The sequence below is a fragment of the Conger conger genome, chromosome 4 (assembly GCF_963514075.1).
Source record: "Conger conger chromosome 4, fConCon1.1, whole genome shotgun sequence".
NCBI classification, from domain to species: domain Eukaryota; kingdom Metazoa; phylum Chordata; class Actinopteri; order Anguilliformes; family Congridae; genus Conger; species Conger conger.
This window is the reverse complement of record NC_083763.1, coordinates 46,171,257-46,187,979: the sequence shown is the minus strand read 5'-3', so window position 1 is coordinate 46,187,979 and position 16,723 is coordinate 46,171,257. Positions and strand designations below refer to the sequence as shown.

The 16,723-nt window shown below is 40.1% G+C and overlaps 1 protein-coding gene across 2 annotated transcripts in view; it reads left to right on the top strand.

Moving 5' to 3' along the window:
* amph (amphiphysin) overlaps nt 1-16,723 on the top strand; it is a 109,518-nt gene that overhangs the window by 87,524 nt on the left and 5,271 nt on the right. Inside the window, exons 18-22 of one of the 2 annotated variants that reach the window (XM_061240745.1) lie at nt 7,572-7,643; nt 11,782-11,832; nt 12,819-12,872; nt 13,872-13,913; nt 16,452-16,520. In XM_061240745.1, coding sequence (XP_061096729.1) covers nt 7,572-7,643; nt 11,782-11,832; nt 12,819-12,872; nt 13,872-13,913; nt 16,452-16,520 — 288 coding nt within the window. The remainder of the gene's footprint in view (nt 1-7,571; nt 7,644-11,781; nt 11,833-12,818; nt 12,873-13,871; nt 13,914-16,451; nt 16,521-16,723) is intronic. The other variant, XM_061240746.1, reaches the window with a different exon arrangement.

Here is a 16,723-nt window from a genome sequence, read left to right as displayed (position 1 = left end):
CCAGAATGGAAAGTAGGTTGCAAATGGTGTGGAACACCCCCATCCTGATGACAATGTTTTTGAACTTGTCATGCTTCCACACTATTTCTGCTGCCTTGGCGTAGAGTGCTTGGTCAAACACGCAGACAATTGTCTTTAACTGCAGGGACTCCATGATGCATACTGTCTGGTTTAGCATCTCGTACACAGTAGACAGTTCTGTAGCAGGGGCATTGATTGTTGGCATGTAGCTCACAGTATCCTGGACCACTGTGACATTGTTGCGGGTCTGGATGTTGAATCCAGTCCAGCTGCTCACGGTCTGAGCTTCTGGGGCAAACATTCGAGCAAGCAGCCAGACAACGTTCTTTGCCTTTGCATCATGTACCTGTGTGGTAGTGTTGGCATCTACACTTGGGGCGTTTGTTGGCCCCACTCTCTGTCCAGAATTGTAGGTGGGTAGCATCAGTGCTTTGGGGCTGATGCTCCGCTTCTTTGACTTAGTGACTGTAGGCATGATCCTTTGAGGTACAGGTCCAATTACTTTTGCCTGGACAGCTATGCCATTGACTCGGTGAGAGGTTCCTGCTCCACTAACCGTCTCCTCTAGTCGGTCTATGTTGTCATAAGCCAGGGTGGTGAAGACATTTTGGTATATGTCTGTTGGTAGTGGTATGCCGCCCCTTGACAGTTCCATCTTCTGCAGACACAGTGCTGTGTCAATCTCTTCAGCCTGTGAATAGGACACACCGTGTCCGAGCCGATTCAAGGTGTGTACCAGTTCTGTGTTTCCTGTCAAGGACTTCACAGCAAACGGCAGAAGTAGGTGTTTTGGTGGCTTGATTCTGCCACTGGTGACTGCAAAGACCAAGTCACTGCCAAAGGAGGTGGTAAGTCGCTTGACTCTTTCAGATGGACTTGTGCACTCGCCGTTTCCAGTCAGTAGTGTTTGCAGGAACTGAGTGATAGATTTGGGAAGGATGAATTCATTTTGTTCTACATCAGGTGGCCACACTTGGGTGTATTGTTTTTTTATCTCATTTCTTATCAGCAAAGCTGCTTCTGTTATATCACCTCTGACAGATCTGGTATGCTGTAGTTCCATATTCAAGGAGTACACAGTTTTGGCCAGCTCAGTCTTTGAAAGGTTGTCTGGGTACAGAAGAAGCCTCCCACTGTCATCAGGAAATATATGGATGGTTCCACCGAACTCTGTTTCCATCCTACGGCGGAGGTGTTTCTTGGTTGAGTCCTTGATCTGGCTGATACCAAGAGACGTCATGGATGATTGTAGTCTTGATGAGAGGTATGTCATGGGTAGTACTTCTGGGTTGGGAAAGAGTTCATTCCTAATGTATGAGAACAGTTCCTCGTAGGCATGTTTTTCTGCTACCTCATATGGAGCATCTGCATCTCCACTTTGTTCCCTTGACTTAGAGTTGGCAGCAGGCTCTCCGCGTGTATATGCTCGGTAGCAGGACCTATGATAATGGCCCTCAGCAGCAACAAGCTCTCTACTAGTGACAGCAAGCATCCTTTGGTCCAGTTTGGTGACTGCTGCTTCTCGGATCCTGTCATCTGCGCGCAACTCTGAACACTGTACGAGAGGTTCCCTCGTATTTTTGCCCTTCAGATACTTTGTTGATTTCTCACAGAAGATACACACTTCATCATACACCATGGATTTGCTTGGCACATCTCTAGACAGTCTTCTTGAACTTACTTCTTCGGTTCCAGAGTCAGAGGCAGTTTTTTTTTTTTTTGTGATAGAATCCAGGGATTTTTTCAATGTGAAAATACTACGGCAGCGGTAATGATACTGCACTGGTGGAATATCTCCCTCACACAAGTATTTGGCTAAGTCCAAAATTGGGAGATGTTGTCTCATTTCTGCCGCCCTCAACAAAGTTCTCCATGAGTCCAGGTTTTGGGGTGACACCAGGTTTGAGTTGGAATCATCATCAGAGCAGTGGATGATGCAGTCCATGCGGGCCCGCTTTCTTGGCAGGTTGCTGCTGCATTCGCCTGAAGTTGGATCCATCATTACACTACTGCTGACGATGTGGGTCTCTGACATAGAGGAATAAATATAGTTTGACATAAAATTATCAACCTTATTCTAAACTAAAATATTGTCAGGGTGCAGTAATTGGGGCCCTGCCTGCTGGCTCAGTGCTGCCAATCAAGGGCGCAGATCTCATTACAACTTAGGGGGGCTACAAACAAGGAATCTTCTGTAAATGTAATGTAAATTAAGTTACATTAATATTACTACAATATAAACACGTGTCTCATGCCTGGGTGCACAGCAAGCTACTAGCTAGCCAAACTAGCTAACTAAAAGGTGATTAACTCGTTATTAACTAGCTAGTTATTAACGGGAGCGTATCTATGTAATATACATTACCGCTAACTTACCTAAGGTAACTTACCTCTAAATATAGATCTGGCTGGAGATAAATTAAATAAATAATAAATTAATTAATTAATTCATTCATTTGAGGGGGTAAACACACACTTTATTTGTTTTAAGTACTTTGAACAAATTACTTACCAACAAGGCATCTGCCTATGGTCCTAGCGGTCACCAGCCACTAGACTCACTCACTGAACTGAACTGAAACCTGGACATATACAAAACCTTCAAGAAGGGTTTATGTATTGTATGTGTAAATTAACACATATTTTAAGTAGATAATGCATCATTTGCATATTTAAACATAAAAATTCAGAAAACTTTTAATACAAAAAATAATAGTCTTTATGTAAGTAACCAACTGAGGAAGTGTCATGGTGATATCTATTAGGTAAAATGTTTTACCCTTTTTAACTTTTCTGGTGGAGCCAAAAAAGTCCCCTGCCATATTTTGCTCCCCTTCGGGTTATTTGCTCATAGCTCGGGCTGTGGTTGGGCTGTGGTTGATAGAGACATGTTCTTTATGCGCCTGGGTCTCCTGAACACGTAGAGACCAACCCCGAGTCGATCAGAGCTTCCTACGCTGAGCTATGGTAACTTTCCCGCACCTACCGCACAATACCTCCGGAAAACCGCAAAAATTAGGCATTCACCGGTAGGGGGTAGGTGCGGGAAAAGTGACCATAGCTGATCGACTCAGGGTTGGTTTCTACGTGTTCAGGAGACTCAGGCGCATAACAAAAACTGCAGGCTCATGTCTCTAGCACCCCCACAGCCCGACCTACAAGCGAATCATGCGAAGGGGGGCAAAATATGGCAGGGGACTTTTTTTGGCAAAACTCCGGTTTTGAACGAAAGCAGTCCATACCTTTAGGAGGTGATAACCACTAATAAGCTGCCAAACCAAAAGGTCTATCATATCAAAACATAATCTAGGGATGTATAGGACTAAAAAAATCACATCTAGAATTTGCCCACCCAGATGGTACCAAATCGTCCAATTTTGGGGTTTGGCCCAAGGACTATAACTTTTAAGACAAAAACTTGATCGAGGCTGTCTGGGATTACCTGGATTGCCAGAAGCAAACGAGAGGGCGATCAAGTTTTTGTCCGAAAAGTTATTGGAAATCTAAAAAATAAATAAATATAAAAGTATCTAAGCCCAAATGTATATTTTAAAAAATCTAGGGTGCCTAGGACGTTGGCACAATACTGTAAACAGTATATAACATAAACAATGTAGATGGCCAATTTCACCGTTTTTGTGCACTTCCTGTCAGGGGTGCCAGTTATTCTGCAGCCCACTGCACCTGATCAGCTGGAGCAGTTGCTGTTGCCCGCCGTAGATAATGTTCCCCCACTGTGCCCAAAAGTTGCTACTGCCACAGTCAGGGTTGAATGTGAACCGTAGGGCACACCACTGCACTTAAACTACTGTTTTTGCAGTGTACCCTATCCATAAGCATATTAAGGGACTCTTACGTTCACACCGGGGCTATATTCTCAGCACCTAACCAGGGACAGCTGAGAGGCTTTGTTAATAATATGAGTTCAGCAAGGTGATAAGGAGTCTTCGCCTGAGGGGCTTCTAAATTCAGGTGCCTATGGCCAATAGCATTTACAGTCTACCAGGGGAAAGGTTGCCATAGGAACCGAGCTCATAACAAGGGGAAATGGGCCATCTGCTGAGAGTGAGGGGGAGTGAATAGTGGAGGAGGGATTCTTTTTCTTTTGATATCATTCTTCTTTTGGGTTTAGATGTACGTCATTATTCTTCTAGGTAACCTACTTCAGCTGTGAGTATGTTTATTAATCCGCTTGGCAAATTCCCGGAAGCGGGCCATGACAAAGGGGCTCGCGCAGAGAATTACAGAGATCCGGTGCAAATGTTTACTGTGCATGATGGGCAATACAATTAAAATTGGAATTAATGCAATGAAAACAAAACTAGATTATCCGGACTGAAACAAAATATTTAAAGAGCTGTACTGTATAGTGATTATTTACTTTTGTATGTATTTATTTTACAAAGAAAACATTGAGGAACTGCACATCAAAATTGCTGATTGCATTTTAAATAGGAAACAATAGTATTTTTAAGAATGGTGTGATGCATTGAAGGATGTATTGTAGGTGGTTCCCATACTACAAGGTATCATAGAGATGGTTGGGAATTTATAGTATAGTTGAAAGCAACATTTGTTCTCCCAATTGCTATCCATAATGGTGTAGCATCTGTGATCTGTTCGGTGGAATTGATTTTCGATGTCAACAGCAGTATGAACCTCATTCATGAGATGCTTCGCCCCTCAGACCCCTGCATGCCACCGATCCTACTCAGTGTTATTTAACAGTGCTAAATTTAGCAGTGTTAAATAACAGTACTGGAATCACAGGAAATATAATTTGCCATGGGGCCTCTTAAAAACTTTTTTACAATTTTTGCCAGGAAACATGTTGATGTTGTGGTGAGTTGTCTTCCATTCACAGAAGAGTTAAGAATCTGAATAGTTTTTCCATGATAGCATTCTGTTCAATATGCTCAATATTGACTTCCGGGTTCATTTTCTCGTCAGGATTTTATTTAATGATTAAAATCAGTGTAGTCTGACACAAGCATGTAATTTGTATCAAGATTTGTGGTGAGCTGATGTTTTCTACTGAATGGTTTTGCTTTTGACTTTATGATATTATATTCCTTCTGCTACTGTTTCATAAGACCCATGGTAATTTTGCTCCACCCATTTCTGTTGCATAATACAAATAATTTAAAACGATGGTATTTACAATATGGATCATAATCTATTTGAAATGTTGAGGAAATAAGTAATCCTAATGATTAATTGACCACATTTTTTGAGAGTTAAGCAGGCCATAATAATCCATAGTTTCATGACCGCTTCCACCAAGGACTAATTCAAGAGTAATACAAATTAAAAACAACATGTAGTGGCTGCTGAAATAATTGGCACACTTGATAAAGCTGCCCAGAAGGCCGCATACAATAAACACCATGGGTAATAAGATACTATATTCTCAAAACATTGGGGAATTCAGTTATTTCTTATTAATACAATTGTTCAAATTGTTCAATACAATTATTTTTCTAATCTAGGGTGGAGTTTATTTCCCAGGATGGGTAGAAATAAGGCCACCCTTGTTTTAAGAACTTACAAAGAACCTATAAAACTTACAAAGTATGTTTTGTAGTTTTAGACATTGAAACTCAGTCAATTTGTAGTCAGTTATGTCTGGAGGAAGGATTCTAAATGTCTTGGCCCTGACTGGAGATGATTATTTTGGCTGTCGTAAAAGTCCCAGTACCTGCTGACGCAAAACAACCCCATAAGATACCACCACTGAACATACCGTAGAGATAAAGTATTTTGCAACATAAGAATCCTTCTTCCAACCTCATACCCATCACTGGAGTGCATGGACAGGAAATTCAATTCAAGTCTCTTTTCACCATGACACCCAGTTCCTATCAGCATTCATAAAAACAATTGCAATGCATTATTTGTGAATGCACTGTTCCTTCAATCAACTACCTAACCTGGTGTCTTCTTTTTATGATATTTAAGGCTTCCCATTATATTACAGTTGTGTCATGTTAACAGGCTGCTGTTCAAATGTACGAGTGGGTATCAAAGCAGTAGTTTGAGGAGTAGTGACATTATCCCACTCTCTGACAGACAGAGTGAAGTCAGGGCTCAGGGCAGAATGTGTGTGTTGACTTGTAGCCTCGCATCCTCATTCTCGATGATTCTGTCACCTGCTAATGCTTCAGCGGCTTTGGAAACAAAAGAGCTGCAGCAAAGCATTGGATTTACTGTCATCCAGAGCAGCTCTCAAAATGGCACTAAAAAGTGCTCTTGATCCCTGACAAAGCCGAGAGCAGAATTCAGGCAGTAGGGATGTTGGGTAATTGGGTTGCCACAAATCTGTATTTGTCACTAAGGTGAACAAAAGCCAGAGAAAATGCTATTTATATAGACAGAGCCAGTGTGTACTCCCGTGGTGGATGGTATGTCACAGATTGTAACAGGGAGATGTGAGCCAAACTCCAGGAATTGTTGTCAAGGTTGGATGAACCTGTGGTGGGAAGTTGCACAAATGTATATGACAAAAATTCTGGGCAAGTGATGGAATTGTGAGCATATTACCCAACGTAGCATGTATTTATGAAGCTACTCTAGCTGGTAGAATATTCTGGAATATGCAGTATATGAAATGAATAGAATAACACAGTGACTGTACTTCTTTCTGGTTGTAGCATCGCTTCATGCTACAGCTCTGCTACTGCGAGTGTTATTTAGGATTTAGGAGTAGACAAGTTCAAGGCCTTTCCTTTCTTATAGATTTTGTGCGTTGTTGATAGATAAGCAGTTGTAATATTTATATCTGCAGCATTTCTGATGGTGAACAGTTTATATCTAGCATCATCATACTGAAGCAGCAATGCTTCTTTTGAAGCAGTCTTCTAAGATCATTGTCTGTTTTTAGCCTGTTCTTAGCAACACAACCAGGAAAATGAGAGGACAGATCATGATGGTGGGATTTCTGATATGCCATTGAGTCGTGTATTCATAGTAACATACCCGGAATAATCATTATTTATCAGTCATGCACACTGGCTTCAAGAGAACTTGTAAGGTGATCAATAGTGACAAATGTAGCCTGCTGACCTTGCTGTTTAACATGGCATGATGTGATCGATTGCGTTATGAAAACAATGGAGGCAAGATAACTTGAGTAAAATTAAGTAAATCCTTGTTCTGAAAGACCTGATTTTTTTGGTTTTTGCAAATTATTATAAACTATATACGAGACAAATAATTTTAAACTGACACTTCGAAGGCCAGCAGTCAGACTTTAACAAGTTCAGTGACACTACACACCACAGTACACCTCAAGTGAAGATAGTGTAAGTTTCTCGTGTTCTGCAAAATGTAAATCTTACTGAATCAAAATGATTAAAAACCATTATGGATGATGGATGAATTTTGGAAGTTCCAATATATAAATAGACAAATAAATACTAAGTCAAACATGAATTAGAATTTGGCAAAGTCCCAGCTGAAGTACAGTGCCCAGGTTTTAAGTGTCATGTCTTCATTGTTGACATTCATATCAGAGTTGTGTTAATGTGTTCCTGTTCTTGACCCCTCTGAAGGACTTTGAAGCCGCGGGGGATGCAGAGGTGCCCGAGGAACCCCCGGTGAGTGGGGTGACCGAGTCCACTGAGGTACGTACGGGACCTCCACACCACATGACTTTGGTAAATGAGTTGTACATGGGTGCGTGTCCACTACTGTATAAATCAGGGGTGTCCAATCTTATCTAGAAAGGGCTGGTGTGAGTTTTTACAACACAGGATTCAACAAATTAACTAATGATAGTCTTAAATTGTGATGTACAGTAGATACAGTAGGTAGAATCAAGCGCGTTAGCGCTGGGCTAAACCAAAAACCTGCACCCACACCCGCCCTTTTTGGATACTATAGAGACCCCTGGTATAAATCCTATGCATAGTTTCTTTGCATGTGGAGGACCTGGGGCCACATTCATAATGCATATCAGTGTATGAGTGCTGATCTCGGATCAGTTTCCTCTGTCCATATCTTAACTTTCCACTATGAGCTAAAGGGCAAAGATAATCCCAGGGCAGCACTTCTACCTTGACAAGCTTTATGAACTCAGGTCAAAATCAATTTGTCTTAATTGTTATCATATCATTACCTTTCCAGCATGTGCAAAGTACCTATTAGTTGATCTCAGTTTAAGGGAACCTGTTGAAGAGAATTGTTTTCATTCATTTTAATCATCTTGTTCTCTGTGCTTGTGAGATAAGAGTGTTACACTGGATTCTGTGACTTTAACCAACTTATATAGATACACATATACAATCAGTGAGCACTTTCATCTAATTACTTTCCCATTCTGACATTCAGCCTGAACAACAGCTGAACTTCTTGACAACGTCTGCATGCTATTATTAATTTAGTTGCTGTCACATGATTGGCTGATTAAATATTTCTATTAACAAGCTGGTGTACAGGTCACTGAGTGTGTATATATAGAGAGAGATAATGTCCATGCATATTTTTACCATATTTAATTGTTGCTTCCCCTTTATCTGTTGGTTGTCTTTAAATACTGCTGTATCCATGATATTTCACATGCATATGGTGGCTGGCTGGCAGCTGTTATTACTTCTATAAACAGAATCAAATTAAATTACCATGTTTTTTTTCCTGATGGCAGGCTTATTGAAAGGAATAACAACATAATTGGGAGGAAGACAGCCCATGTCTTAATATTATTTTTAGATTTGTGTTTGCAATTTACTCAATGTACTAAGTACAGCGTGATCCACGGCTGTGAAAACAAAATCACGTCGCAGACTGAGGTCACTGTTCTCATTTCCAGCAGCTGTTTCAGTGAGTTTTCTCACTCATACGAGACAAAATTATTCATATTGTGAAGTGCCTCCTCTGAACGTCTTCACTTTTTGATCCAGTGAAGCAGCACAGCAATTGATTAAGGAAAGCAATTCACTCAATGAGGATAGAACACTTGTTGTTCAGAGATACAAAATAGTAATGGAGACCTACTCACCTCTGGTTTCTGTTCTTCTGTGTGAACCTTTTAATTCAGCTGCACCTCTCTATCCTTCTCAATTCCTACATGCTGAGAAATCCATCCAGAGCTTCTCATTCTGTCATTCATTGCCTATATATATGTATAAAAACTTTCACCGGACAAAGGGGAAAAAAGTATTCTTTCTTTGTGAACAATCCGATCATGCAATGTTTGATCTGTATTTATTTTGAAAAATCTGTAACACTGAAAATGCAAATGAGAGAATTAAGTTGATTTTTGACAAAAAAATTTTTAATGAACTGGCTGCTATCGGATTCAGATTGTGCAGCTAAATACATAACAGCGACTCTAGAATAGAGTCTACCACTCCGCCCCCTCGAGTAGAGGAGTCCCTGCTGATTGCCATAATTCAGGAGTCACAGTGCGATCTTTAGGATACACTTGCAGTCTGCAGCTGTAACTGGTGCATATACAAATGTCTGAACAAGATATTATTTAGCTAATTAAATAATTAAGAGCAGATGTTGGCACAAAATCCTGAAGTGGATCGCCTTTGCTGTGCACCCCTACCATAATTGCTTGTGGGGAGCTGATTGATCGACTGATTCTAGATTGAGACGGTCAATCTGGAGAAGAATTACTGATGTTTCAAATGATGTTCCCATATAATATTTTCCTCCTAAATTATAGGAAGTGTATGATCAAGATTTTGATCTGTAAATCACAAGTGCACTGCTCTGAACAAGCATGTCCCCTCAAATCCAATCTGAGTACAATGCTCTGTCCTTAATGTAATTGCAGTTTTCCAATGCAAGGACAAATCCTTTTGTAGTTAGATTCAATTTGGGCCACTGAATATTGTGGACATTTTTCAGTAATCGGGGCAGCCTGTAGTGTAGTGGCCCACATTGCTCTAGGGGGGATTGTCCCCTGCTTAGTCCAAGCAACTGTAAGTCGCTTTGCACAAAAGTATCAGCTAAATAGCAAATTATTATGATTGTTCCTGCTTGAACTCACAGAATAAAAAATGGAACCGATACAATGGAACTGTTGCATGTAGTTTCGATGTGGTGATTTAGTGTACAAACGATGCTGTGAAAATATTGTCTATTTGCATCATTATTTATTTTAATGTTTTTTCTGTATTAAGAGATTTTATTCGTTTCTTTGAGAATATTAGTTTAATGTATTGTAAAGTGGCCATTTGTTTTTGTATCTAAAAGCTGATGCGAAACCAATACTTACTTTTTGTCCAGTTATGCATGTGCTTGTCTTGTGCATGTTTTGATCAATGAAGTGTATTAATCAATCGAGACACTCTTAATGGCAAACCCATTTTGCGGATATCTACTCTGCTTGAGTAATCGCAATGTTTTCTGCAGCAGAACACATTAATCTGGAGGATCTTATCCTCTTGTGCCCAGAGATAAACAATGTCTGTAGGCCTTTACCACTGTCTAGGCCTTTATCACTGTCCAAAGCATCGACAGATTTTAAAGATTAATACAAACCTGAATAATCCATCTTGTAGCATGAAATTCATAAAATCTAGTCTTTTGATGGCTATATATTTTGGTGAAAATTAACATTCATTTTCTTTTGTAAAATAAGCCCAACTACAGTACACCAAATAAAGCAGATTTTCATGTGTTTATGATGTAGAGGGTTTATACTGTAGTTTTCCATTGTGTTTTTTTTGTTGTTGTTAATAATGGTGCAGACAGGTCAAACATATCTATACATAAACAAAATAATGTGATGTATAAACAAAGTTAGATGCCTTCTTAGAATATGCATCATTGTTACTAGTGGGTGGCATGTTAATGGTGCAATGCAGACCACCGTCAGATAGCTGTGATGCATGAGTCTATTTTTTCTTCTCTGTAAGCAAAGGACTTAGAGTGCATCTACGTATGGTGGGCCACGTATGGTCAGGCATGCCAGTTGAATAGTCCTATTCTTTGTCACAACAAAGTCATCAAAAATGTCTGTTGTGGTTTACTTTATATCAACTGTAATACTCAATTACAGGCAACCGAAAACATAAACTATAGAATAGTGAGTCAGAGGCTCAATAATAGCTGAACAGGCAAAGATTAAGCTGTTTCCCTTAAGCCTGGCAATAATAAATTGAATTGAATTGTATTTTGTATTCTACATGATTGGTGGAGGTTTCCGTACAGTCATTTCTGTTACAGTTCCACTTAGGCTGTATTGTATTAAAGCAGCTGCAGTATTCAAATAAATAGTACTTCATTGTTCCCAGAGGGAAATTGTAGCAAATAAATTGTTTTCCCAATCCCTGGCCCACCACCCAACCCTGCCTTTTGGCTGCCTCTGTTACACCAGGCCAGATCAATCAACCACAGACAAGTAATTTAATCACAATGCAAATCCAAAACAATTATATTTTTGAGCCAGGTTTGGTTCCTACCATGCTTAAAGGCATCCTCGCCCCTCCTGTATGAGATGGGAGCTTCATTTCATAGCTATACCTGCTAAAGCAGTGGTCTCCAACCCTGGTGATGGAGAGCTACTGGATCTGCTAGTTTTTGTTCACACCTTAAAATCAGCACCTTGTTGAGACCCAGGTAAACAGGTGAGATGAGTTAACTATGTAATCAACCGCTGTAATTGATTAATTAAGTGCAGAATAATGACAAAAAACAGCAGACCCTGAAGCTCTCCAGGACCAGGGTTGGAGACCACTGTGCTAAAGCCTTTTGCTGAGAGGCCCCCAGCAAACACTGCAATAACAGCCATGACCTCTGTACCCCCAGATACCCCCAACCGCCGAGGCTGAGACAGAGTGCCCAGCTGAAACCCCAGAGGTAATTATGGCTATGACATCGTCCACATAAGGGAAGCTGAAGTCATACTATATAGAAGGAGAAATATGTCCATATGTGCTTTGCTTCAGCTGCAGGTGAGACACGGCAGATTACATTGGTTCCCCAGTCCCCAAAGTCTTTATGTTACTCTCAGGCCAAGCTGCAAGGCTAATTTATAATTAGCAAGGGTAATTTTAGAATTAGCAAGACTAATTTATAATTAGCACGGCTAATTTTAGCTTTTTTAAAACATGGAATCACAGTTTCTGGATGTACAGAATGCGGTTCCTTGCTTTCAATAATTGAACCACTTTGAGAAAAGGTATAGAATAATTTTATTTTTTTAAATTACATAGCCCCATACATTAATTTAACACTTTATATTGAATAATTATAACCTGGCGGGTCATTATACTTATACTTCTTCAAAACCAAGATACACAAACATTAAGAGATATAGGATTAATGCTAAATGTATCTACAGTATAGACATTTTTACAGTATTTATTCAACTATTACAGTATCTGTCAAACTAACCATTTGTTATTTAGACTTCTTCAAGACTGAGATCTGTGGCTTGTTCCACAAAGCAGAATTACTGAGTTAGCTTGATGCAATTGAGTAAAATCGGGACCCCACAAATCTGGAACATTGGACTTTTACATGTCACTTGGCTGACGCTTTTATCCAAAGTGACTTACAGCTGATTAAACTAAGCAGGGAACAATCCTCCCCTGGAGCAATGCAGGGTTAAGGGCCATGCTCAAGGGCCCAATGGCTGTGTGGATCTTATTGTGGCCACACTGGGGATCGAACCACCGACCTTGCAGGTCCCAGTCATGTACCTTAACCACTACGCTACAGGCCGCCCCCAAATAGCTATTCTGGGTTTTTCTTTGTGCAGAGAACTCGGTAATCCTGCTTTGTAGAACACCCCCCTGACCTCTGGGTGACTGCGAATGCCAATAACCTCTTTCTACATGTAGCAACCTGTTCCAACTGAGGAGGCAGAGAAGGGATCCCCCTCCGCAGAAGTTCCGGTAATTATCTCCACCCTTATCTCAGATTGAGCTGTGCCAAGGCCTGGTGCTCAGTGCAGTCTTCACTCCTGTCAGTCATGCCTACCAATAAAGTCTTCACACCTGTCAGTCATGCCTACCAATAAAGTCTTCACAACTGTCAGTCATGCCTACCAATAAAGTCTTCACACCTGTCAGTCATGCCTACCAATAAAGTCTTCACAACTGTCAGTCATGCCTACCAATAAAGTCTTCACACCTGTCAATCATGCCTACCAATAAAGTCTTCACAACTGTCAGTCATGCCTACCAATAAAGTCTTCATACCTGTCAGTAATGCCTACCAATGAAGTCTTCATACCTGTCAGTCATGCCTACCAATAAAGTCTTCATACCTGTCAGTAATGCCTACCAATAAAGTCTTCACACCTGTCAGTAATGCCTACCAATAAAGTCTTCACACCTGTCAGTAATGCCTACCAATAAAGTCTTCATACCTGTCAGTCATACCCACCTAGTACATGCTTATTGGTTGGCTTTCTTGGAAGTACTCAGTTCAGTGAGGAAAATTGTTCAATTGTTGTTTGTGGTATTGGCATTTCTCGGAGTACACATGCTCCATAATTTAAAGGGATAATATTTTGATCAATGTACCATGGTTTTAGGATAAATTGTATTATCCCATGTCAGTATTTTACCGAAAATAGAAACAAACCAATGTATCTATTCAATGTAACATTTTGAGATTGTTTCGCTTACAGCAGCTTTTCTGCGATATATAATCTGTAACATTGTATATTCCCTTTGGGTGTGAAATACATACGCAAGAATGCTTTGATACACATGATATACACAAGAAAGAGATACACACAAAAAAAACACGGTTTATAAGGAATGAAGGCAAGAAAGAACAAAAGAAAGCAGAAGCTTGTGGAAACCATGTCAGACTCATATTTTAAACAAGGCATATTTTATTTTCTATCTCTGTCAGTAATTGCCATCACCTCTTTTTGAATATAGGCTACTTCAGAGGATGTGGAGTCCCCCCAAGAGCAGTCTCCGGTAACTATCCAGAACCGATGAATAGACATGCTGTTATAATCATGTCTGAGAAGGATTTTCATGAGGGAACCACTGTCTTAGATACGATAGCATTAATGACAGCCTCTGAAAATGGAAACAACTTATGTTTGGTTTCAGCTCATTTAATTCAAAGTCAAGGCCTGTTGAGGAATGCTATCATAATAATATTATTTATGCTGTTGTGGCTTTGTACATTTTATATTCAAGTGAATGGTTGACAGTTGTGAGGTGAATGTAAGGATGTATTTGTTGTACATATTGCATTTTTAGTAAAAAAAGATCAGTGTTGTGAAATACATTTTTATTTTTTTTAATTATGTTTTGAGTAACTGTGAATTGTACTTCATTAACTGGAAAAGTGCACAACCAGTGTACTGTACTGTAAATGTGTTGGTGACCATCATCATGCTGCATGTCAGGTATTATTTTGAGTAATATAAATTATTTAAAGGGTAAAAATCATTGTGCATACTTTACTGTGTGTGCATACATTGTGCATACATACCCTCCTCATTCGTAATTTGTCTCAACATTCTGATGATTGTAATGTTATCAATTAATGCTATTGTCTGGTCTGTATGGTTAAAAGCGATGTAAGCCACTGTTTAGGTTTGGTCTGTGTCCGTTTAGGAATATAGTAATACAAAGGACAAAATTAATTTAGAAGATGTTACTGTGTTTGTAAACTGTGTTTAATTAGCTCTAATATAATCTCTCATATTTTTCTGTGGGAAGGTGTGAGAAGTTTTGCTCTTGTTTTTTTATTGTTTTGTTTTGATACTGTTTTGCATGTCTACAGTATATTCATTAGCCATCTAGTTAACTAACACTTTAATCTCTGTTTACAAAAATGTTGTTGTTGATAACATGAACTGAAAACCTCCTCAAGGCCCCCTCCCTCCTATAATGTCTTATGCAGTAATATCCTTATGGTGTTATTGATACAGCCAGTGTTTGTGGAGCTGTATCCAGTGTAACCAATGCAATTAGTTAACTGGGATGAGATAGAGTTCATTTGCATTCATTGAAAATAGTATATCTAAATCCTCCTCACCACCAGGTGGCTCTACAGATAACAAGTAAAAACATGTCATTTAAAGTGATTCAGTGTGTACAGTGGACCAGAAACTTCCACTTGTATGCCACTTGCTGCTACAAGTGGCTGTAACTCCAAGTGGCATAAACAAATAAGGCTTCAATTCATTCAACTTGGATTTAATTTTCCTAGTCAATTGCTGTAAATATAAATTTTTTCTGCCATGCTCTGCATCAGATTTACATGAACTATTAATTAACTGGCTGGTTGACACCCATGACAGTTTACAAGCCCCATAAGTAGAGCACTATAGCAGCTTTCCAGTTTGGATTTGTAACCCTCAGCTCCACGGTTCAATGTTCAGCAAATAGGCCGCTGGCTGTGACTGACACAATAACAGTGTGTGCCCCTCCTTAATTACCGTGCAGTTACTGAGCCTGCCCCTTTCACAGAGGGCTTTTACTATAAGACCAGCTGCTTTACATGGCAGCATAGCCCTGATTCTGTAGGGCCCTAGTCCGTCTCATAGTTCACTATGGGCAGGCTGATGAAACACATTCCAGCATGTGTTTAATTAGCAGCATTGGCGCTAATAACCTTTTGTTTATTCCATCGTCAACCCCCCCATTCCCACCAACTGTCATCATTCAAGCCTTCCCCATTGTCAGAATAAGTGAATGCAAGCAACATGCTAAATGTCTAGATGTTAACATCAAGAGTGAACCCAAAAGCCTTGGTTACCGTTAGCAGCGGGCAAGCTATGGGTTTCGCAATTAAATGGTTGTTTGTGATACCCCTGGGAAGTGCTAGAGCATCAGTGCCATAGTTATTTGGCACAGTACTGAGGATGCATGCAAATGACATTATGGTATGACTCACTCATTGTAGTATGACTCAGTGGCCTACCATAGGTAATTGTGTTTCATGAAACCGACACAAATATAGATGGAACCAGTAATATATCACCAGCTATGTTTAGACACTATATGTAGAGTAATGTGAAACAGCTGATAAAACATTTCACATCATAGGGTGTGTTTACATTTACATAGATTTATCCTACTGTTATAATGGGAAGAGAAGCATTGAAAGGTGACTTCATGCTGGTAAATGGTAAATTGTAAATGGCAGGCATTTATATAGTGCCTTTATCCAAAGTGCTGTACAAGTGATGCTTCTCCATTCACCCATTCATACACTCACACACAAACGGCGATTGGCTGCCATGCAAGGCCCCGACCAGCTCGTCAGGAGCATTTGGGGGTTAGGTGTCTTGCTCAGGGACACTTCAACTGTTTATTTGCTGATTTTCCTTCAGTCAATGTACCTGGAATTCCCTGATCCCATAACTGCCCCAGCTTGCCTCGCCTGAACCCCTAGCCCCATGATGTGCTGTACCCAGAGCATGTGTGCGATTCCCTCATACTACTTCCTATTGAGTGTGTCTCAACTCTGGCTCTCCTCTTTTAAAAATCTTTTAGACTGTTGCTCCAGAAGTAGGGGAGGAAAACAGTGAGAAAGAGGTTAACGAAGACACTGGGGCGAAGGAGGTACTTATCCAACCAAATTCAGGTGTTTCTTTCCCCTGTATTTCTCTTAATGAGCATTGCGATTAAATGCCTGTCCCCTCTCCCCATGGTAATAGCAAATTTTGTGATCGGCTTTGACTGCTGACATGGAATTCAGCCGAGTGAGGGACAGCTCATCAGCTCATTTCTAGGAGATTCGTTTTTTTACAGTGTTGGAGTGGCCT